The 24,920-nt window shown below is 32.8% G+C and overlaps 2 protein-coding genes across 10 annotated transcripts; one reads left to right on the plus strand and one right to left on the minus strand.

Moving 5' to 3' along the window:
* Window positions 1-6,013: 6,013 nt before the first annotated feature.
* On the plus strand, window positions 6,014-17,209 carry LOC108771910 (inactive selenide, water dikinase). Of its 4 annotated transcripts, none has more exons than XM_018537321.1 (7): window positions 6,014-6,041; window positions 6,198-6,483; window positions 8,086-8,190; window positions 8,808-9,069; window positions 9,300-9,490; window positions 10,327-10,571; window positions 11,323-11,475. In XM_018537321.1, the coding sequence occupies exons 2-7, from the start codon at window positions 6,198-6,200 to the stop codon at window positions 11,473-11,475; spliced, it is 1,242 nt and encodes a 413-aa protein (XP_018392823.1). In that variant the 5' UTR covers window positions 6,014-6,041. The 4 variants fall into 4 exon arrangements, with proteins under 4 accessions (XP_018392823.1, XP_018392825.1, XP_018392824.1 ...); XM_018537323.1 differs by lacking the exon at window positions 6,014-6,041 and adding an exon at window positions 16,903-17,209 and having other exon boundaries at window positions 6,143-6,483; window positions 11,323-11,471; XM_018537322.1 differs by lacking the exon at window positions 6,014-6,041 and having other exon boundaries at window positions 11,323-11,798.
* Window positions 17,210-19,821: 2,612 nt separating this feature from the next.
* LOC108771927 (uncharacterized) lies at window positions 19,822-23,286 on the minus strand. 6 transcript variants are annotated; one of them, XM_018537347.1, is made up of 7 exons: window positions 23,209-23,286; window positions 23,008-23,117; window positions 22,711-22,807; window positions 22,545-22,648; window positions 22,042-22,455; window positions 21,018-21,167; window positions 19,822-20,697 (listed from the first exon to the last, which is right to left on the minus strand). In XM_018537347.1, exons 5-7 carry the CDS (start codon window positions 22,393-22,395, stop codon window positions 20,404-20,406), a joined length of 798 nt encoding a protein of 265 aa, XP_018392849.1. In that variant the 5' UTR covers window positions 22,396-22,455; window positions 22,545-22,648; window positions 22,711-22,807; window positions 23,008-23,117; window positions 23,209-23,286; the 3' UTR covers window positions 19,822-20,403. The 6 variants fall into 6 exon arrangements, with proteins under 6 accessions (XP_018392849.1, XP_018392848.1, XP_018392850.1 ...); XM_018537346.1 differs by having other exon boundaries at window positions 22,711-22,879; XM_018537348.1 differs by having other exon boundaries at window positions 22,042-22,410; window positions 22,711-22,884.
* Between the last annotated feature and the right edge of the window lie 1,634 nt (window positions 23,287-24,920).

The raw sequence follows: 24,920 nt of genomic DNA on the forward strand, positions 1-24,920 counted from the left end.
GGTTCGCACTTTGTAGACTCTCCCGCTTGTGACCGTGGGGAATTGATTCAGGACTTGAATATCTTCTGAACGTGACCGTCATTTTGTCATTTCCGTCCACCTTTTATTAACCAGAGAAAGGTGCGTCTTTCTTTTAGAAAGAAATGTTTCTTTGCTATACAGTTAAAGAAAACATTTCTTTGATTTGAACATCATTTTTTGAAATCGAATAAAAAAATTTATTTGATTTTAAAAAGTGATATTTAAATAAAAAAAAATTTTTCTTTAACCGTATAGCAAATATTTCTTTGAATTGAAGAAACATTTCTCTGGGTGAGTCAGTAAGGAAATTGATTTGTAAGAACGTTTCCCTGAAAAGTATCTTAATGATAATCTCAAGATCTTTTAGATTGATAAAACTTATACTTAAATTTTTAAGAGAGTTTTCAATTGTAAATTTTAATTCATTCTTGCGCTGTTGAAACTTGGAAGGGAACGTTTCCTTTTTAATGAATCAGCGGTAACACATTATTGAGGGCCCTTCTGAGAAAAGACTCTTTCGTTGCTATGCCAACTAAATTCCCTTCGTTCCCTTTGAAATCTACCTTATTAAATATGTTTCATCGTAGTAGTGAGATTCGACTGAGTCATAGGAAGGAAAAAGAAGAAAAAGAAGTCCGCCCAACCTGATAGCGAATTCGGTTCGCACTAGTATTAAAGTTGCATACTGATTTAATTTAAGTGTAAAAGTGAAATGTAAACATTTCGCGCGCGCGCGAATTATAAAATTTTATTTTATCTAACAGTACAATAAAGGATGCGTTCCGTTTTGCGCTTACAGCGGTTGTAAGAATTATGTTCTTATTTAATATTTGATAGACAACAAAGATGAGCTGATATTTGCAGCCTCTCTCTCTGTAAGCGTGAAAACAGAACGTACTTACAATGAAGATCGCCGATTAACCAGTTTCCATATTTATATTAAACACACATTTTTACGTCAATTTATGTAACTTCAATATGCATCGTGCAAGTACAAATTTTAAAAGATTATAAATATTTGAGAAAAATTATTAAAATTAATAAAATTTTTACTTTTTACATCGATTGACATTAATTAACCGTTCGTTTGCAAGAATTATATATTTTTGAGACAAATTTTACTCTCAAATTCCTATGAAATTAAACATCAGCTGAAATTACACACGAGTTCTGCGTCTGATTCCCTCTTTTACTCCCTCCCTAATAAATATCTTGTTAGAAAACTATTTGACAATATAATAGGGAAATACATCTGCATTACATTAATTGTATATTAAATGCAACTTTTATCTAGATAAAAAAACATCATTCCTAAAATCATTACACGTAAAATAATTTTAATTATAATTATAAACCGTAAATCATATAGCGATCAATTACAACAATTTTATAATATAATCACAATTTTTGACTGGTCAATTTGCTTTATTAGTTACTTTTTTATTTTTAGAATTTAAATATTCAATTCAAAAAACGTATTATAATTTTGCAGCGCTTGCTGATACGTTCATTTTCTTTTATATCGACCGATAAAATAAATATCATCATTATTGATGATCAATAAAGCAATATTGATTATTGTTTATGTAGTGATCATTTTATTACATTGTTTTTGTAGGTTCAATTATTAATCAATGCAAATCTGTTCGTCATGGTTTCCGTTCTTTCTTTCTGCAGCTTTTACACGTGTGTAATCATACAAAAACATATGTATTGCAAAGTAGAAATTGTTATAAAATCTGATACAATAATTTCACAAAATTAATTTTCTGAAATTAATTTCTCGAGAATATATTCTTGCGCGGATAGTCTTACCTAAGTATCAGAATATTATACCGTCTGTGGTAGCGATCTCATGTTCACAGCTCTATTGATGTGTCTCTGAACACGATGCAAATATTTAATCCGCAAACAATGATACAGTCTGTTCAAGCAAGGCTATCTGACATAAGTCATCCATAATTAATCAAACCGTACATTCGAATAAAAGTCATTAAAAATTGAATGTTTAGTCACTTGGGTAAAATAAACGTTTGCAGATGTTTCCTAAAAGTTACTCTATGCGAAAATATTAAAATGCGATCGCGGGAGAACTCGTGGGGAGCAGATCGTAGCCATGATTTGCGCGGGAAACGTCGTAAAGGGAGACGAGTACTAGCGCGATCGGCCGGACAACATTCCAAGACGATCGTATGCCACGTATTTCGCGCGCCTGGAGACATATTACGTCGATAATTTCGACAACATTCATTCATCGAATTTTTATTTATTCATCAACTTATTTATTTTTCGTTTACGTGAAAACGTTAGATTATAATGATTTTTGCAAAATTTTACTTTACACCAATCACCATGTTTCGAATAAATCTTTACATGTATAACCTTGGCCAAAAGTATTAGGCACTTATATTGTTTTCATTTATTTGGAATTCTTCTACCTGCATTGTCCACCTATTAGAGAATTTTTGCAATATCGTTTATCCAGATACGGTAAACGCTAAAGTCACGTCGTTATTCTTTTCTTAATAAGTTATGTGAAGAAAAAGATAACGTGACTGTAGCGTTCACCGCGACCTGGATAAACGGTATTGCCAAAGCTCCTTATTTCGATTACCGGCATTAAATGCAAGTTTAAAGGGTTCGATTTTGAAACGAAAGAAATTTGCAGTAAATATATAAATCAATTTTTAAGCCAAAACTTTAAATAATAGTCAATAAGGAGACTAATATTTTTTATTAAAACTGTATAATAGTTGTAATATGTGTATATAATAATTGCAAAATCACAATTATATAAATTTAAATTTATGGTAGTATATACAGTCAATAATTGACCTGAATTTTTAGCATGAAATAATTTATAGAATCCCCTTTTTCTCGTAAAGAAGGTGTTAGTTTCTCCTTATTTCCCACGGTACATATAAATTATTATAAATTCTAGACGAGGAGAAGATGCTGTTTGAGAACCACTTGCGCCGCGCTGACGAGCTGATTGGTCAAATCGAATGGCAGACACGAGCGTGAAGAAACTGGAAGAAATGACCAATAAGATGACATCGTTTTGCGATGATGGACTTCGGTAATCCTCGGCATCGCTACTTCGGCCGATATCGCCGTATTCATGACATGCACACATTGGCATAAGTCGCACATATCGGCTGCTTTGGACTGTTGCTGCTGTGTGAAAGTAAAAGAATGGCTCGTCTGAGCTAGGATCAATGCGGATTAAATATGAATATCCATCGCATCCGACGTCGAACGATGCATCGACAACGAAACACAAGCCACTCATGCGGATGCGTTGATTCCCATCAGTAACGTCATTCGCAGGAATCGACATAGTTTGCCGCAATAAGATCTGTACTCCGTATACAGATAAATGTATCGGGTTGGCCAATATTTCCGTGCGGTTTTTGTCGATAGATGGCTTTGGATTAAAATGCTCTGAAAAGTTCCAAGTTCAGTCCAAATTTTGAAAGCACATAAAAAATTGATTTATAGCATTTGCTGTGAATTAGGCCTTGTTTCAAGAACCCTTTAAATTTGTGCGTAATGCCGGTAATCAAGTGACAATGCAGATACAAGAGTTCTAAATGAATGAAAAAAATATAAATGTCTAATATTGTTGGCCAAGGCTGTATTTATTGACATGTACCATTTCAACGTGCATAAAAAAAATAGCACAATAATTGGTTGCGTTTTACATGTTTATAAAGTCATTTGAAAGATAGACATATGTATTTTTTCATTTTAAAAGAAGCAAACCTGTAAAAATAATATGCCCGTTTTCTTGAGCTAAACTTCTAGGTTTGCACCGTTCATCCTCAGTAAGCAAGAAACGTTTTGAAACATTTCAGCAACATTGCAGCAACGTTACAACGATGCGATGTTACTGGAACGTTCCAAAATGTTTTTTGCTTACTGGGTTTTTTTCCTTTTTTCTCTCAAATGTATGAAAAAGGGAAAAATGCAAAAAATTTAGCTAAAAAGGACAGATGTATTATATAACAAGAATGCCGTGAAAGAACGCGTATGCCAGAAATCATTTGCGAGATTGCGTTTCGGAGATTTTTCAATCCAAGACACACCGCGCTCGATGTGTCTTGGTCAGAAACAAAAACAGGAAGTTCTTTCAACAAGGAATTATGATGCTGTCTGAAAGGTGGATCGACGACAATCAATATATTCTTGAACACAATATATTAAAATTATTAATTTCTATAAAAAGAATGGTCTTTTATTACAGATAAAAAACTACATGGAGTTATAGTCAATTCAAAATATATTCCATTTCCGCGTCAGTATAAGTATACTATAATAAAAGAAGACCTTTTTTTTTATGAGTCTTTACCTCAATGCATCATGTTAGCTGCCTAATGTCAGAACCAATTAAGAAATGACATATAATAATAAATTAATTGTTTAGTTTTACTTTTTTCTTAATAACAATTTAATAATATAATTATGTAATCCTGTAAAATATGCAGAAAAATGAGATATATAAAAGAAAAATGATTCTTGAAATACTAGTACTCTTCTCAGCTGTTAGAAAATCACCGTAGCAATTTCTAAAAAATGTACTGTTGTTTCAGAAATTATTTTACACTTTTATTTAATTTATCTGACAAATATCTCAATTTACGGCATATTTTATAGGAATCATGATTACGAAATTATTTTTTAAAGAAAAACTGTAAAATAAAGATATATGTTATCTTATTTGATTCTCGTTATTTTATTGTCACTGGTCGCCTCGATGAATCAACGCAATGCTACATAAGTACAATTCTTTGAAGCATTTGATTGATCAATTAAGAGAAACAATTTTACGAATTAACTAATCAAAGAATGGCTCTTCAAAGTATTTGTAGTGAGAAGCTGGAAATACAATAAAAAACAATAAGACTTAGCAGTAATAGAATCGGCCAATCATAGTAGAGAACTACTTTACTTTCTCTACTGTGACTGGCCGATTCACTTACTGCTTACATCTTACTGCTTTATGTTTTTCTTTATGTGTTATAGCTAGACTTTTTGTCATACAAATATAGAGTCGCACAATCAAGATGGTCTAAAAATTTATAATTTTAAAATAAAATGTACCGATAAATAAATGATCTATTAATGTAACAAAATAAAAGAGAATTAGGTGAATCCTGGTTTATGTCCCAGACAGCATAAAATATTTATTGCTATTTGTTTTTTAAACGTTATACGTATAAATGATTTATACATATTTTATATAAAGCTTTAATCGAAATATTGTTAAAATATAGACTAAATATTTTATGTAATATTTCTAATAAGTATTTTTTACTTTGATACAATAATGTACGTTTTATTAAATATTTGTATATTAGAGAGAGCATCCTGCTACGACATTTAAATAAATATCTCGTATTATAATACTTATAATCTATGCAATCTAAGACCACCAAAATATTTACAAATATTTTATAAATATTGTGTGCTGCCCCTGTGATGAATCGTTTTAAGTTCTGTAATCGTCAAATTCAACACAATGTTTACACTGCAGCCATTTGTCATAAGTATTAAATTTGAATTAACTTAACGATTGTGGTATAAATATTTCGGACGAGAGGCGAACTCAGCCGGAGTCAAGTGTGTAGTTCAGCGAAACCGACAACAGTGAAGCGCGCAACGCTTGAAAGCGACGAGAGCACTGGGTCTGGTAGCACACTTCACTCGGCGCGCTACGTCCCTGCGGAGTTGTGCCGTGAGCGCATGCGCAAGTTCGAAATTGACCAATCGGGGCGCTTAACCGATACCGTGGCGGTGTCACACCGTGGGGGCTCGCTCGCGCCCTCGGTACTACCGTGCCGGCGTTACCGCGTCCATTTTGTCTACGGGTACGGTCCCGGTTAGTCGACGCCGGTGTGGAATTGTATAATTCTCATTTGCTGCGAGTTCGCGCGCGAGCCACTGCAGCTCCAGTGACTGTCCTTCGGCGGCGTTTGCGTTCGTACCGGGCGAAGACGAGAGGCGGTGAGAACACACCGGTACGACAACTTAGGCGCGCGCGTAAGGGAAAAGTACAAGAAGTCAAAGATCCATTCCTTGCATTAATCCCTACGGCTTCGACGTGGGCCGCAAGGGTGTAAAAACCGACTTGCCTGCTCTTGATCCTCGTCTTATAAACGACTCTGTTCGGCAAGATGGCGGATCTGCAGGGCACTCCGGTGGCACAGGACGCCCTGACCGTGGCGCAACTTGAGCTTGAGGGAAATCCGAATACTCTTGCGCTGCGCAGGCCGTTCGACCCGGTGGCGCATGATCTCGATTCGTCCTTCCGCTTGACGCGATTCGCTGACCTGAAAGGATGAGGGTGTAAAGTCCCTCAGGAGGTTCTTGGGAAACTCCTCGAGGGACTTCAGGCAGACGACGCGTCCGCACAGGACCACGAGCATGCCCACTTCATGCACATGGCAATCCCTCGCATTGGTAAGTCAATGAATGAATCGGTGGAGGAGCCGAGCCCCCTGTTGCGACGCGCTTGCACACCGATATTTTTTTATCACCGTGTATATTTTCTTTCTCTCCCCCCTCCGCTGTTTTCCTTAGTCCGAATGTTTGCGTAGATAGGTTGCGATATTCGGTGCTGAAAATCTGCTTACGTCATGTATTGTAGATTCTCAGGATTGAATTTAGCAAAAAAATCGACACATGGAAAGAATAGCTTTTCTTTTTTCTTGAACTTCCGGTAGCAATGTGATCTAACTTCATCCACTTGTTCCTCCGAAAATTTGTAATGCAAAATGAAAATTCAATTTGTGTTCTTGAAATTTTTTCTTAAATTTATTGTGCGGGGCCTGAAAATGTCGTAAACGGCCCTGTTGTAATATCAAACATGGTGACCGTATCGTCTCCCGCCCAATTTCTCATGGCTACTCGTGGCACCGGAAGCGCAGATGTGCGCAGATGTTCTCAACTTCAATGTATTTATTGTTTTATCGAGCGAATTCGCAAATTTGCAACGATATATTATTTCGAATTTTATTAAAGCATTTAAACAAATAAAATACATTAAAATATTATGTATAACACATTAAATATTAAAATATATTGTTAATTAAATTTAATTATTAAACATTAAAATATATTGTTTAATTATGACTTTTTGTTACTAATTTTTGTAAACATTTTTTAACACTTTTGAAGAAAACTAATTTTGTAAATTTATCATTTTTTTCTTCTCATTTTTCAATCATATATTTATACTTCAAAATTTTAATGTTTTTTTATGTATAATATAAATCCTAAAACGTTTAGTGAAAAACATAATACTTTAATCATATTTTATTTTTAAAAAATTATTTAATAACTTGCTATATTGCTATATATTTTGATTTTTCATTGTTTTTTTTATGCGTAATATTTAAATCCTAGTGTTCAATAAAAACAGTACATGTAGTTGTATTTTATTTTTTAAAATTTATAAAACGAAGATAATTAAAAATATTTAAATTAAATTTATGAACAAATTGTGTTATTTATTTTGCAATAATACAATAAAGAATTATAATACTCAAAATAAAACATAGAGCATACAGTCACAGCGCTAGTTATAATGAGCGAATGTCCTAATGTAAAATAAACGGTAAATTTGTCTAGACGTTTCGGTCTATTTTAGACCATCATCAGTAAAAATCATTACAATTAAAAATATTCAAAAGTCATACAATCATCGTAAGAGTACATTTACACAATCCGCCGTTCTCGCATTTTCTTATACAATAAAATGTTATTACGTGCTTGCTCCTTTCGTCGATCAAAATTAATTGGCGATCCTATTGTTTTGTTTAAATCCGGTTTTTTTTTTTAACGTCAAATGCTTCTAATTTGTCAATTTAATGGATCTTCTTCTTATATATTATGAGTGTTTTATTTCTTTGTTTGCTCAGAATTTCTAGAAGCTATGATAACATGATTAGAACCCTCTGTTAAATGCAGCAATTGACAGACCTAATATATCTTATTTTTGTGTTTTATTTTCTTTGTGAATCATGAAGGATCTTAACTAATTCCTTTATAATACTTTTTTAGGTATTGGCATGGATGCCTCTGTGACTCCAGTGCGACATGGTGGACTTAGCCTAGTTCAGACCACAGATTTTTTTTATCCATTAGTGGATGATCCTTATATGATGGGTAAGAGCTACAGCACGCCAAATGCATAAGCATACTCAACATAAAACTGTCTTGGATATATTATAAATCAATATGACGATTTTATGCTGAATGGAAGAAAGAAGACATTGAGACAATAACAACAAGAAATGTTATGAGATCAAGTCTTGTAAAATATACAAATTCAGATACTCTCTTGTGAAAATTTTTTATATAATTTTTCATATTATAATGTTTATATAGATTTCAGTATTTTTTTATAATTTTATAATTTTGTGGAAAATTTTTCAAATTTTGTATTCAAAGTAAAACTTTTCAGGAATGCCGAGGAAGTCTATGTTTTTTTCTGGAATTCTTGTGTGCGAAAATTCTGAAATATTTTAAGATTTTTAAGGTCATTCTGTAACTTTTACGAAATCTTATTTACGAAAAAGTACGTTTAAAGTATATTTTTTCTTAGAAATTATAAAATTAAGAAACTTAAAGTTTCAGAATTTATGTATATGAAAAATTCTACGGAAAAATATAAACTTTCTCAATATTTCTGGAAAGTATCTTGATTTGTATAAAAATACAGAAAAAATTAAATATACTATGTCGATTTCGTCTTCTTCATTGCTATTGGAGATGTCTTCCAGGTAAAATCGCGTGCACCAATGTTCTCAGCGATCTATATGCGATGGGTGTCACGGACTGCGACAATATGTTGATGTTACTGGGTGTCAGCACAAAGATGACAGAGAAAGAACGCGATGTCGTCGTACCGCTGATAATGAGAGGATTTAAGGATTCTGCTCTAGATGCAGGTACCACAGTGACAGGTGGTCAGACGGTTGTAAATCCATGGTGTACCATCGGTGGAGTTGCTACTACTGTTTGTCAACCAAACGAATATATCGTGTACGTAATTAAATTATGACCAATCAAGTATTGGCATTGTTAGATTTAGCATAAACTTCTTTATAACAAGAATTCATAGTCCATTCTTATTTCAAAATTGTCTTAAGTGATGTTTTAAGATGTTAATATGTGTGTGACTTTGTAATTGGTTCATGATAGCTATGACTATTTTAAGACAGATTTGAATAAATATAAAAACTAACTATGAATACCGATCATTGATTGTTCAGGCCAGATAACGCTGTAGTTGGAGATGTATTGGTCCTAACAAAACCTCTTGGTACACAAGTTGCCGTCAATGCGCATCAATGGCTTGATCAACCCGACCGTTGGAATAGAATCAAACTTGTAGTGAGCGAAGAAGATGTGCGAAAAGGCTATCAACGTGCGATGGATAGTATGGCCAGGTTGAATAGAACAGGTATACACATGCTGTGTTATTTAGTCCTAGTAAATTGCGCTTTCCACACGATACGTTGAACTTCTTATGTTAAACCTCTGACCTGTTACACTTTTCTTATATGCTTGTGTTGTGCACACTAGTTATTTCATTGGCACAAGCATATGGACCTACAAATTTAATGTCAATTTTGAACAGCGAATTTTTCGAGAGGTGTTTCTGTAGACAAGAATACTCTGGAGAGGTTGTCGGCTTTTTCCGAGAGGAGACACGAGCATAAATATTTTAGTTCCTATCAGGAATCGAACCAGGAACCTCTGGCATGACAGATTAGTGCGCTGTCTGCCATGCTACGTGTTCATATTTCAAACTTAATTTAAATAACAAATTCTTCGACCAATTTGGAATTAAGATTTTCCTCGCTGATAGTATCGAGAAAAATCAGCGTTTATTTCGACTTCAATTTTACAATTTAAAACTTTGGTATTAAAGTTTCTAATAAAGTTTATTGTTTCTAAAATGAATTATAATTTATCTCTTGCTTGTTTATTCACATATCTCCAACTTTTAATCTTTTCCAAACCAAAGCATATATGGAATGAAAGTCAGAATCGATCGATCTTACACAGAGCTACATATTACTTGGTTTAGTGTGAGATAAATTGAGAATATTAATGTTATTTATCTGTTTACCTATGAAAAATTGTTTTACGCACGCGAAAAGGTTTTTTTTCAATATTTTTTATATATTTTTGTTAAGAAATATATTTCAAATTAGTTAGAAGATGTTTCATCAAACTTAGTAGAATCCTTTGTTAATTTAATTAAAATTAATCACGATTGTTTTGATCTTCCAGCTGCTAGATTGATGCATAAGTATAACGCACACGGAGCCACAGATGTCACCGGTTTCGGTCTTCTAGGACATGCTCAAAATCTGGCGAAACATCAAAAGAATGAAGTTTCCTTCGTTATCCATAATCTGCCTGTTATTTCAAAGATGGCTGCCGTAGCAAAGGCGTGTGGAAATATGTTCCAGTTATTGCAAGGTCACTCGGCTGAAACTAGTGGCGGTCTGCTCATCTGCCTTCCTCGAGAACAGGTTATTATAATATTACTGTTAATTAATCATATAACTCAAATTTATAAGCATAGCACCTAGAGACATTTAGGATATTTAAACGACCGAAAAAATAATATATAGGTTCTATATAGCACGTTTAAAAACATTTGTTTGTGAAAAATGTGGTTTCCGATCAGTTCCATATTTTTTCCGTTCATACATTTATTGGTTTACCTTGTCAAGACATTTGTAAAATATCCTGTATTCGTGAGATGTTTTAAAGAATGGTAGATAGAGAAAACAGAAGAGTTGAAATGTAACTATTATTAATCATATACAAGGGTGGATCAAATATCATATAAACAAGAATTTCGCTCGTAAACCTCTAGAAAAGGTAAAGTGGGACGATGCAACGTTAAGGATGTTTTGGTGGAGATGTTATTCTTTTATAATAACAGTATAAAAAAAGTTTCTAGTTAGATGAGGAAAACTTATTTCTAAAGCAGAAGATTATGTAGAAAAATAAAAAAATATTTTGTATTTTTATTTCATATATATACAAAAATTTAAAAAAAAGAAATTCTCATTTATATTTGATCCACCCTCGTATATTTAGTTATATAGCTCTCCTACAATTATACACTTATATTTATTATGTATTAATTTGGACAAATAAAAATTAAACTTACAAAAGTCTTATCTACGAATCTAATCGATAAATAGCAATTAGGTATAGTTTTTAGATATAAAGTCGATACGATTTTTTTAAATTATAAATTGTGTCTTGCAGGCTGCGGCGTATTGTAAAGACATCGAAAAACAGGAAGGGTATCAAGCATGGATTATCGGCATTGTGGAAAAAGGCCTTCGTACGGCCAGAATAATTGATAAGCCACGAGTAATTGAAGTTCCATCTAAGGAAAAAGATGGTGAACTTTGGTAAAGAAAAAAGATCCAGAGATGACCCACATTTGTCTCCTCAATTATATATAAATATATATACATTCATATATTTGAAAAATGGCACGCGCATACACTCCTAACAGCACTTTTATGTGCACTACAGACGAAAAAAAAGTTGTATAATATTTATCTCTGTATATTTCCTCACAAAAAATTACGTTTTAAATGGTATTAAAAATGTTAATTACTAAATTACAAAACTAAGAAGCCAAACACATGTGAATTGTAAGCTACTTCTGCTACTACAACATAATGGCTCTTGTGATTTAATAATCGATTTATAATTCTTGACAAATAGCGAATCCCGCATCGTGTTTTATTCTTAGATCATATCTGGTAGAAAAAGTTCAATTATTTTATTTTCTTGTTTTCTTTCTATGTTGATGACTTGTAAAATTAACTGCAGATTTAAAGAGATTCGAAGTTGATGTTTGAACTTTCTTTGTACAAGCAAGATTTAAAAAATAATGAATTTAGCATCTTTAAGATTAAGGTAGCACTAAGTTCTTACCTTACAAAGCTTCAAAATGGAACGATAAATATTCGAATATGAACATATTATGTATACATAAATATATATATATCGAGTGGCGAATTTGGGTATTTGAAAGAGATATTATTCGCTGATAAATGCAGAGAATCTACAAGATATATTTTATCAATCGCAGAATACAAAATGACTTAAATAACGTGAATTATTTTATGTAACAGGTTAAAAAATAAAACTTTAAACCAAGTATATAAAAATAATTATGATAACAGTTTTTGCGAAGAAAAGATATCTTAATAAGTAGTATATGACGCAATAAAAGGTTTACGTTATTGCGTCTTGTACTACTAGTATGACTTAATAAGTAGTAATATGACGCAATAAAAGGATTCTCACGTTTTGCTCTGAGATGTAATCTAAAAATCGTAGAGCACCATACACATACACAGATATAAAGTCCAAGTGGACGAAGGCCTTCAAATTGTCTCCTATGCGTACGCTTTGAATAATTCAAAGAAATTTAAAAGCACAGGCCCTAACGTTGTATTACTTTTTCATATGAATAAAGTGCTACTTTGTCAATAAAATCATTTCGTTTTTTCTTCTATTCTTAGATATAATTTTCCCTTTTCTAAATTTTTTTTTATAAAGTATACTAATTGTATTCAGAAAGTACAACGATTATGTGAATGTTCAGTAATTGTTATTTATAATTGGATCTACACCTTAGGTCCTAATAAATCTAGAATATACTAATAGTAGCAATCGCTCATTAAACCATTATTTCCGAAATGTAGTCAACTGAAAGATGTGCTCTTCAATAACACAGATTAACATAAGTATCATTCTTTGGTAACCTTTGTGTTTACGATGCTAGAAATCGGTCCGAGATTGCGGATGAAGAAAGAATTCACCAATCGCATGAATCATGCGATCATTGGTAACCAAATTGATAAATATGATTTGTTAATTCTTTCTTTGTCTGAATCGTTTTTTTAATATTGTAAACATAAATCTCTACTCATGGAATGCCAAGAAACATAGAACGATGTTTGCGTCGATTTATGTCATTAAATGGAAACCACTCATATATAATCGTTGAGGACATTATAGCTTGTCAGAAAATGATTTATTTACGGCGAAAGTTTGATTCCTATATGGTTCAAGTTTTTTCTTGATGAAATATTCATATAGGGCGAGTACTATTATTTTTGTAAATAGTGCTTAAATTTATATTTAAAATATCAGAAAGACACATAATCGTTGAAGATCATTAGCTCAGTTGGTCAGAACATCACTTTATTATTCAGTGAAAGTCGTGGATTTGATTTCCTCGCGATCCAAACTTTCTTTTTTGTAATTTTTTATTTTACATAGGTCTATAAAGTGTGAATTGTAATAAAGTACACTGATATAAGAAAGGAAATCAATTAATTTGCTTTATCTTGAGTAAAGAAAAAGAAAAATAATTTATAGACCGGTATTCATATATAGATATATTGATATATATTTAGTAATGTTTTAAGATGTTAATGCGGCTTTCTTGACCAGTATTCGTAATCGATTCTCATATTTAAGGACTATTTTAAATCTAGTCTTAAGGGGTATCATGATTAATCAAACAGCTGCGCATTAGGATATTATTATACTTAATCCTTTCAGACCCGCGCACATTATAATGTACATATATCAAATTTGGAAGCATTTTCTGTTCAAATTATTTAATATATCATCGAAAATTAGATAAATATATAATAATATATATATATTGAAACATAACTCATTTAAAAAAAATGAATTGAACTTAATATGGATTGTTAAAGTGTTTTCATATATTGAATTAGAAAAATGTAATTTTTTAAAACTATTTCTTTTATTCTAATGGGTCTAATAAATTTTTTAAAACTAATTATTTTATTTTAATGGCTCAATTTAATTTAAGTTTATATATGACTTAAGACAGTTTGAAAATAAGAGAAGCAATTATGAATATTGGCCTCTGATTGGCATTCTGGCACAACGTTTTCAACACGTGCGCAAACGCAGTCGCGCGTGCGTCTGTATGAGAAAAAAAAAAGAGGTAGTCATAACCTGTTCATATTGACGACATGGTATCGATATCCGGAAACCGGGAACGCTTTATCACCACCTTGCAAAATGGGAGCTTATCAAGTTATCTTACCTTTTCGTACGGTGCGCTGACTAATCGATCGTTCTGATACGCACGGCGAACATAACACCGCTCATCTTTTTCTTCCATAAATGCCTGTAATCTCGTGACGACCGCGCAATTGTGCAATTTCCTCACCGAGAGTAGAGTTTTCGTCTTTTCGTACGTTTTGCTTCAAAGGAGTGATGATACAAATGCACTTAACGAAAAATTGAGGAGCGTAAACTGGCTATTTGGCGAAGATTGTAATGCAATCTTTCAATCTTATCATTGAAATGGTTCGCTCGGCCTCCAGAGAGACTTGGGAATATCACGATTTTGATCCGTATCCATTTTAGGTAAACTTGGATAAATTGTGAATTATTTATAAATTTTTTAAATATATCCCCTCTTTTTTGTTATTACGTTATTCTTTAATATTGAATAAATTACAATGTTAAATTAATGAGTTTTTTTCATTTAGTATTTTGTATTTTTTGTTTGTAGTTTGTATTTTTTTCATATCATTTACTTGCATTACAATACACGACTCTAGAAAATGATGTTTGAATATTTCAAATAAATAAAATTGTATATTTTAAAATATAATATTTTGCAATACAATTTTTATAAATTTTTAACTGATTGTAGAGAATTTAAAATGTTTTTTTTTTCTATAATATATATTTTTGTTCTTATACTATAAGCAAATAATTCTGGAGTTATGTTTTTGTTATAGTATATAAATATATATTGTCTATAAATCTTTTATTATTTATAAATTATTTTATTATGTTAGAACAAATAATATTAATTTCCTTATGCTTAATTTGCTTCTGATTTTCTTTTACTGATTGTATTTATTCTTTTATAGGCAACAAAGAACTTTATCAATATTTATTAAAGGAACATATGTGATATATATAAAAGTATGACGTAGACTTGCTAGCTCTAAGAAAATGACAAAAGAGATATATTCTGTAAATACTGTGGCAAATACACTTTGCCGCAGAAAATCTACACATTACATGAAGATCCCATTGAAGTCGACTGAACAGATATATTTAATATTCCTCATACCAACTTTAATCAATTGTTTCATATTCATTATTCATTTTGCTGCTGACTTGGTGGTAGCTATTCAACACTTCAAAGAGGATAATCCACTATGGGGGATGTTCACTGTTACAATTATCTATTTACCAGCACTCATGTACTTTATACTGACAGTTTCGAGGCCTGATTGGTGGATGACAGAAGATGATAAAATATCGAAAGGAGTTATCGGCTGGTTCGTCCTTCAAATGTGTCAGTTCATAGGATTCGTGTTCTTCGTATTATATAGGTATTATATTCACAATATATAGATATTTATTATATTTTCCGTAATTATTTGCTTCAATTAAAAACTACTTAATTTACTTCATGTAGAGTTTAAATAGTAACAAACGGTCATGTGTACACAATTCACACATTTTACAGATTTGCTGGACTTATTGTGCTGTCCGTGGATGCTATAAATTTATCCGGAGATGAGAGGCTCAAGACATTAAATGTCGCTGCAGCACCTGCGGCCATCGAGTTGTACTTTTTTCTGCAGGCGTGGTTTCAAGCTGCTCCGCAGGCAGTATTTCAGACGCATCTTCTCTTTAGACAAAGCTCTGTGCCCCGCAGTTATCAATCAAGTAAAATAGAAAATTATTCTTTTTGTATACAATGTCATACGTATTTCTTTTTTATATTTGAGCGATGTATTTTTATAATATATGTATGTATTATGCTGTAATATAATTTATTACTTTAGACAATAATCACACATATTATTTTGCAGTGTCGGTACAAGTGCTCTGCATTATTATGTCCATTGTAGTAGTGGCTATCAAGACAGCTTCTTTTCAAAGATTTGAAAGCCAGCGTGTAAATGGCAGGAAACTACCCTGGGCAATGTGGTTGAAGAAATATTGCATTCAGGTATCTGATCTAATTTAACAATTACTATAAAAATAATATTCCATACACACGAGTAATTTCATAATCGTATGATTGTACAAATTATACGTTTATTTGATATTACTTTGAAAAATATGTATCTTTGCATATGTAATAAGTATAATCAATGCCAACCAGGAAATTAATAATATCGAGGAAAAGGTGCCACTACAAACGTTACCTTTACCTACAAAGCAGCCAGAAGACACTGTAAACGCTCCAGCCAAATCAACGGCACCGGAAGAAAACGCGGCGACCGAGAATGAACAGGAGCACCAAACCCAAACGCATGCAGCTTTGCTGAACCGTCAGGTCTCCATGACTCCACCGTTACCACCGAAAAATGTACACGTAACACCGCCACCGACGCCGCTTCGCGGCATAACAACGGTAGCACCGCTCCCAGTGCCGGACATACCGGCACCACCACGTCCAGATTCCGTTTACATGGAGGAAGAGACGAAAGCAGCGATGTCGGATCAAAGACTGACAAGCGACAGCGCGTCGAGCTTGAAAGTTCCTAAACGAAAGTATTCTAAGAAGGGTCTCGAAGAGGACGACCCAATGGGAAAGTTCTTGTCCTTCCTCTGGTGGTTCTTCTTCATCCTGGCACGCGTGTTTGCCATTGCTGTGGCCTACGAATTCTATCCGTTGACCGTGGTGACGATGATATGCGTGCACTACGCTATCATGTTGGCCTATCTGTTCTACTACTCTAAGTATTACGACGTCATCACGCTCGTCGTCAATCTCTGGCTCGGCCTGGTCTATATATTCAGTCTGATCGAATACCGGATCAAATTCAAATATGCCGACTGGTGTACGTTGCCGTATTATGTGTTCGTGATCGCGCAGAACGTGGCATTTACACTCGCGTGGTACTTGAACGCCGACTGGAATGGATTCTGGTACACATACATATTCTGGGCGATCATTGGCAGCATGGTGCTCTGTGTCCTTTCGTCCGCGGTATACCACGTGATGTTCAAGCCCAAGAAACGCAGAGTTTATAGCAGCTGACGATCGTTGGAGGCACTGTCCTTCGAATAAATCTTCTGAGAATCGTATATCCGCTTTTACTTTCGTAACGAGGTGTGTAAATAAACTGTAGATACACATTAAATAGATTAATTGAAATTTTCAGAAGAGACAGAAATCTAGGCATTTATTAGCGACTTTCTATACTTTATTTATACCTTATAGATATTTTTTCGATTTTCGATAAAATTTTAGACCTCTCGGTGTTCAGACATTTCGAAAATGTTTTATACAAAAGTATATTAAATTATATATCATTTATTAAACTTATACAGAGTGTTTCTTAAATACCGCCCACTAACCATATAGCGTTATTCCTGATAAAAAATTGAGTCGATAAGTGTTAGGAAAATTTTTTTCTATAGTGCTTACCGAAGCAGTTATTATCGAGTAAAGATAATCTGAATAACGCTATATGGTTTATGGGCGTTATTTAAGAAATACCCGTATGTATATAGCTATTGCTATATATTGCAATTGACTGTCTTATGCTAATCATAAAATATAACATGATTGGTATAGAAAAAGATTTTTAGACGTAATCATTATTAGATTGGTGCAAAAACTTCTTGTATATACTTGCCAAATAGACTTACTGTTAGACACGCTATTGTGTACAGAGAATTCGAATTTCGATTTATTAATCTTAAGAGAAGGCAAGAGGATCTATTTTTCAAATAATTACAGCTTTTCCTTGAGTAAAATTCATTATAATTCATTGTATATCTTGTCTCAAAATATGACACTGTCTCAACGCCACTACACAGAACAAAATATATAAGATATCTAGTGGATATCCACGTATTTATGTTTATATCGGCGGATATTTAATAGATATCTATGATATATAAAATATTTATAACTGTCGAGTAACCAGTGTGGATATTTACTGGATGTTGACGCGTTATCCACATATTTATGTCCACGAAGTAAGTATCAAACTAGATAATCTAAGCTATATATAATAAGTGTGATTTAGTTTTGAAGATTTCGCAAGAGATGAAAATATTTTGATTCAGGTATTTGTTCATTATCTTGTTTAAATGAATCAGTTTTTGAGAAACCTTCAAAACTAAATTACACACTTAATATATATTATATATGTATATATACATCCATATATGTACATACACATATACAAGGGATATCTATGTAGTAAATATCCATCGAATATAACGTAGATGTCTAGTGGACATTAGCATAAGTCGTAATCACACTAGCGATTGCGCGATTGTATAATAATTGGCGATTGAAGATTACTTTTCAACCAGTTAGAGCAAAACAATCGGTGACTGCTTTGCTCTGATTGATTGAAAAGTAATCGTCAATCACAATCGCGCAATCGCTAGTGTAATGCTTAATGCCCGTATTACACTAGCGATTGGATATTACGTTTGCGTTCGCGATTGCACCAATCAGACGAGACCTGCTAGCCAGTATAAACTTCTTTTTGATTAATTAAAAGACGCAAACGCAATCTCCAATTGCTAGTGTGATACGGACATTAGATATCCTATTTATGAGTCACGGACATCTGCATATGTAGAGTATGTTTAACGACTATTTATTAGATATTTATTAGACTGTTTATTCATGAAAGTTTAATACCAATTGAGGATATCGAATGAATATCTTTGATTGGTATTATGTTTTGTGTGGAATGGCTTCTGGTTTTGATTAATTAAAGGTCAATTAAAATAATCATTTTAAAATAAAACGAATATAATCATTTTACACTTTTCTCACCTAAAAAAATTCTTTGGTGCTTTTGGTCAACAAATGTATAATTTTATTTAAAAAAATATGTTTAAAAAACTAATGATTTCTTGTACCAATCTAATATTTTAGGCAGCATGTTTCATTTGATAATTTTACATTACGCGGAAATATTTACACTATTGTACATTTACATATGTAGTTATAGTCAAAGTGTTAATTTAGTAAATGTATACATTTACTAGTTAATGTATGTATATATTATTTTGATAAGTAAATGTTTTTACTTATAAAATGAATTTTACTAGCAAAAATCATTGTACTTTTATATATAATTTAGTAAAAATCTGCAGAATTTAATACATTAATTTAAATTGAATGCTTTTGCTAGAGCAATTTATATATGTATAATTCATAGTAACCACAGCATGTGGTGAGCACATTGATAGACATTTTTACATTTAGTTGATACTTTTGCTAAAATCTTTCGTAATAATATATGCATACAAATGTATATATTTACTAAATTTTACACTTATATATAAAAAAAAAAGCTAGACTTTCAATACGATTATACGTATCGCTTTGAAATCATCGAAGTTAAACTTCGTCTTCATCTAAAAATTCAAATATAATTTTCTCGGAATGATTATATAGAAGATTAAAAAGCTGCGTCTAGACTATCGAACCGAAACGCGAGCCGAATTTCAAGCCGAGCCAAGCCGAGTCGCGAGCCTCGAGCCGAGCCGCAAGCCGAGCCTCGAGCTGATGAACCGAAATTATCGAAAAAAAAAAAAGAAATACGGATCGCTTGCGACGCTTGAGAAATTTGGTTAAAGCTCGACTTGATTTCGACTCCGAAGTTCAGTTCGATAATTTTGGTTCGAAACTCATCAGCTCGAGGCACGGCTCGGCTCGGGGCTCGGCTTGGCTCGAGGCTCGGCTCGCGGCTGGGGAGTCGTGTGGCTCCGCACGTTAGGCATCGGACTCGTGATCTGAGGATCCGGGTTCGAATCCGCCTGCTCCCCACATATTTTCAATTCAATTTGGTATAATGAACTCGTCCGCTTAAGGATTACTTGGTAGAGTAACTTCGTTTGCTTGATTAAGAGCATGTAAGATTACTCGCTTGAACATAGAATCTACTCTTTGAAATTTCGTTCTGGCCGTATAATTTCCCAGTTCCTGGGATTCAGTGCCATTAAATAAGTGAATTGAATTGAATTCGGCTCGCGGCTCGGCTCGAGGTTCGGCTCGCGTTTCGGCTCGATAGTCTAGACGCACCTAAAGATATCACAAAGTATAAAATATATGTCTTTCAATAACACTAATATTATTGACGAAAATCCATTCATCTACAATCTTTACGCGCAATCTTTATGCACACACACATACCAACATGCGCGTTATATAATTAATCAGATAACTATATTAATCGCATCACGTTGCTTTTCAAATCGGGTTCGTTCTTTCGCGATGTTTACTAGAAGATATCGACTTAACACAGGTCATTATACATTTTATTCTCACACGTGAATACTCGAATCTCTGTGAAGATTACCGAGTTGAGCCTCAAATAAAATGTCGTTCAACAATTTTTCAGCTATTATTCTTTGGTCCAGTCTCATATTCCTGAGCTTGGCGGCAACATTGCGACCGATTGCATCGTACTCGTCCTCCATTATGAATGAATTATTATGCGATATTCTTAGGGATGGATCCGCCGATTCTGACTCGTCGGAACCCCGGATCAACGATGTGTCGTTCCAATCCGCATGTTGTTCGTAAGACTCGTTCTTTTCGGCCATACATTCCTCCTGCTTGTGAATATATTAAATTAATTACAATGTAACACAAAGACAAAAAACTCTGATATCAAAATCAAGATAGATAAAAGAAAATTCCAAGCACAATTAATTTAAACGATAAAGAAATGTAAATATATACTATATATATTTAAAATAAATCTTCAATTGTTTTCATCTATCGCATATTTATATGTTCAGATATTTTTCTACCTAAAATTAATTTTTAAATAATTATTAATTCTTTTTTCTAATATAGTAACTTATTATTTTTTAAATCTTTTTAGGATGACAAAATCGAGTTGAATTACAAATGGCAAAAATAAAGTGCTTACCGTTTTACATCGCTTCTTATTTTGTATTGCTACACGCTTTCCTGGTACAATTTCGGAACATTTATCAGGTAATACCGAGTTGACATATATTGCGGGTTTCCTCTGACTAGATTTGCACCTTATTTTGCACATCAAAGTTGGATGCAATCGCTGCAAAAATAACAAGGCTAACAAAAATAATCAAAATTCCTCTACCTAACAATAAATCATAATCTATAATGGTAAAAGAAGACCCAATGAGAGACTTTAAGGCACAGTCACTGGCATACATAATTAACTCTCCGTCGGCAATATTGAATTTTATTCTTTTATTATGAATTATGGTAAATTTAAATTTGTAAAATATAAGTAAAATACGATTAATTTCTTTGATAGTAAAAACTTGTTTTAAGAACTTTTATATGGTCCAAATTATATAAAAAATCTGCACTGAAGTTCGAAACTCCAGATAGGCTGAAAGGTGAAAGTATCACATTACCAACGAAGGGTTAATTGCACAATTGTAAGTATTACTAAAAATACCAAAATATTAAATAGAATTGTACAAGGAAACTATCATAACTATTCGAAACCGATTCGATTGTTCTTGAAATATATTATTAAGAACAAAAATCTAAGAAACACATATTTTTTAGATGTCTCCAATCTTAAATTTAATGGATGAAACAATCTCTTGAAAGTTAACACTTATATTCAATTATCAGCGAAACGGTGAGATGTACAAAAAAATGTTTTAGATAAAATATTTATAATTTTTTATATACTTGATAATTATGTATTTAAATTTTGAAAAATCTAAATTAAAAATACCACCATCTCCATTAAGCTTCAAGAGATTGTTTCACTTCTTAAATATTTGAGTAACAACCCTTTGTAAAAGCAAGAAATAAAAGACCAATAACCAGTGCTTAAGCTTTCACTGACTCTTTATCTTTATGATTTTATATACATCAAAAGAAACTTCTTTTCTATCCTGTCAATCTGCATAGACAATTCTATCAAAGTGTCTAATAATTTTGTTTACCTTTACATGACTAAGAAAATTCCCGGTGGACTTCAGATTGCCGTTGAGCAATTTCATACACTGCTGACAACGTACCGTAACGTTAGTGTCTTCTACTCTGATCACCTGGAAGTACTCTCCATCCAATAAAGCTGGCAATCGAACCGTAGTTTTCTCTTGAATATTCGACTCAATTTGCGTCACTTGATGTATCTGCTCCGTATGTTGCTGTTGCAACGTCAATGTGTCGTGATTCTCTCTACTCCGTACTTCTATCTCTTCCTTGGGCGTCTGATTGTTCACGGTTTGAACAATATCACACTGATAATTCGCTGCAGTAACCATAGACTCGTCATATGTCTCAAACGTTTCCATTTTGTTCTTGTAGTCCTGTGAGAAACTTTCTATAGTGGATTAGGTACTCAAGTTTCTGCTCTGCAAGGTGAACGATGTATGTAAACAAAGATTCCACTGTGCCTGAATCTTGTACAGCCAAAATAAGCTGGAAAAGCATAAAGTCTTACTGTGAACTCGATGCAACTTAAACGTCGCGGTGATATTATTTATCCTTTGAGTCTTATTGAATTTTAGATAAGCTGGCCAGATAAGAACGTCGCACAAGGCGAATCTAGATCAGATAATAGATGAGAGCGTGTGTGTTAGAAGATTAAGTACTGCGTAGATACCAACCTCGTTGATCAAGGTTGTACCCGGCTACGTCCAAGCATCGCTAAGGATGGGATGTCCAAGTGAGAAACGGTAGACGCTCCATACGTGTTCGTCTTGTCTATAAACACGTAAGCAAACAATAATTGCTTCCGATAATTTTTTAATCTTTCCTGCTGTCCATGTGTGGTGGCTACACTGAAGTAAACAAAGCATTTCTTCAAGTCTCGGTCTCATTCAATGTCATTATTACATATCTGTTTATAATATATATAATAAGTGAATGGACTTAATGTACAGTTGTAAACAAAATTGTCGTACCATTTTTTGATATTTCAATGATAGATTCGTAGATATCCAATGTTCCAATCGACGCATATACCAGTGAAATAATCCTGCTCCGAAATATCCGTTGATACTTCATTCATGTTCTCAAAAGTAAAAATTACACAGGTCATTATTAATTGAGTTAATTAAACAAAGATCTCACTCAATTAATTTATGTGCAGTTCAATAACTCACAACGAAGTAACGGAAAACTGGAAAATTGCCGTATTCTTTTTTAACCTACATGCTGCTATCACCAGTAAATCAACATGGAAATCGGAGTTGGCGATACTGAAGAATGAAGATATCGGCTTGTTTCTGACTGGATGGTTGGATCCAATACATACAGAACTCGACAGGGACGTATGTATACAGGGTGTCCCAGAATATTTCGTAAACTGGTAGAGAGAACTAAACTGAGTCGAAAAGTCCTACTATTTTGAGTCTATCAATTTTTTACAACAATTAACAAGTTGTGTTAATTATTATATATCACCGAATATATTGACTTTTAATAATTTTTTACTAAAGTACTATCAACTTTACAAGAAAACAGCAAGTGACAAAAATTGTTTATTTTCTTCTCATAGAATTTTGAGGATTTTTTCAGAATTTGTTTATGTTGATAAAAATAGTTGCAATATTTATTATTTTTTTAAATCCTGCCTTGCAACTTAGCTGCTAAAATGGCTTCTGGTCTACATTGTGTTCTTAAATAGTTGTCAATAAGAAAATGCAGTACTAAAAAGTTCATAAAAATTCTGAAAAAATTCTTACCTAGTAAGAAATGAAAATGGAATCGACATCAAATTGATTCAAAATCATCAAATCGACGTCGAATTGATATCGATTCGATGTTGATTCCATTGTCATTTCTCATTGAGTAAAGCTTTACGAGAAGAAAATAAACAATTTTGGTCTCTGTTGTTTTTTTCTGTAAAGTTTATAGTATATTTTTGAGTCAAAAATTATTGAAAACCAATATTCGGCTTTTTAATAATTAATATATACCACAGTATAACCATACCCAGTAGCGACACTAATCGGTTTGACCTTGACCAAATTTCAGTACGCATGCGTGAATTTGTACATTTAACAATATGGATGCGTCCAGAGGGTTTATTCTTGAAAAGAAACGTATACGAAAATTTAGGAAAATACTACATTATACGTTACGTATACTATAGTATTGTCTTAGTCTTTCGTATACGTTTCTTTTCAAGAATGGAGCCCCAGAGTACACGTATTACAGGTAACCTCAATTTACAGTTTCATGACGGGGTGCTTTCCAGCAAGGACGGAATCAGACACTGTGTAACACAGAGAATCGTTTCATCCTTGTTTAACATAGGCAAACACATAATTTATTAATTTATATAATTTAATTATATGATTTTGTTACCAAACACCGTTAATGGATTCTTTATCATGCAGTAAAAAGATCTTTCTACTTATAATAGTTATATATCAATATACAATATATATTAATAATTAATGTATTCAGTCACGAAATTCGCTCATTCAATTTAAACTTGAAAAAATCAACTTTATTACAGCAATTTACGACAATTAAATAAATAGTGTTCTCTTACATGTACGATCCCAATGGATCCATGAGATTTAATATTGTTTAAATAAATTGTGTTGTTTTATTAATACTAACTAGAGGCTTTTTTTAAAACATTTCTAGCTTTTCTTTTTATGGATTTGAGTATTGATCATGTAACTTTTTCTTTAGGACAGAAATGTGAAAAGTAAAATTTTTTTGTATTTATGTGTGTATATGTTCATACATACATTCATAAAAGTTTTCACTTTTCACGTTTTCGCTCTAGAGAAAAAGTACATGATTGATACCCTGACGATACCTTACATTTCTAAGATGAATACGTTACTGGGCGTCACCT

The sequence above is a fragment of the Cyphomyrmex costatus genome, unplaced genomic scaffold (genome assembly GCF_001594065.2).
Source record: "Cyphomyrmex costatus isolate MS0001 unplaced genomic scaffold, Ccosl1.0 scaffold17, whole genome shotgun sequence".
In the NCBI taxonomy this organism is placed as follows: Eukaryota; Metazoa; Arthropoda; class Insecta; order Hymenoptera; family Formicidae; genus Cyphomyrmex; species Cyphomyrmex costatus.

Bases quoted from the DNA above. Each gene is read 5' to 3' on its own strand.
- LOC108771910 (XM_018537320.1), top strand. From the start codon at position 15,094: ATGACAAAAGAGATATATTCTGTAAATACTGTGGCAAATACACTTTGC. The intron at 15,480-15,616 runs GTATTATATTCA...CACATTTTACAG, and splicing joins GTGTTCTTCGTATTATATAG to ATTTGCTGGACTTATTGTGC. The intron at 15,820-16,004 runs GTAAAATAGAAA...TGTCCATTGTAG, and splicing joins GCCCCGCAGTTATCAATCAA to TAGTGGCTATCAAGACAGCT.
- LOC108771927 (XM_018537347.1), bottom strand. From the start codon at position 22,395: ATGGAAACGTTTGAGACATATGACGAGTCTATGGTTACTGCAGCGAAT. The intron at 21,168-22,041 runs GTAAACAAAATT...TTATTTTTGCAG, and splicing joins ATTTTCTTAGTCATGTAAAG to CGATTGCATCCAACTTTGAT. The intron at 20,698-21,017 runs GTAAGCACTTTA...TATATTCACAAG, and splicing joins ATAAGAAGCGATGTAAAACG to CAGGAGGAATGTATGGCCGA.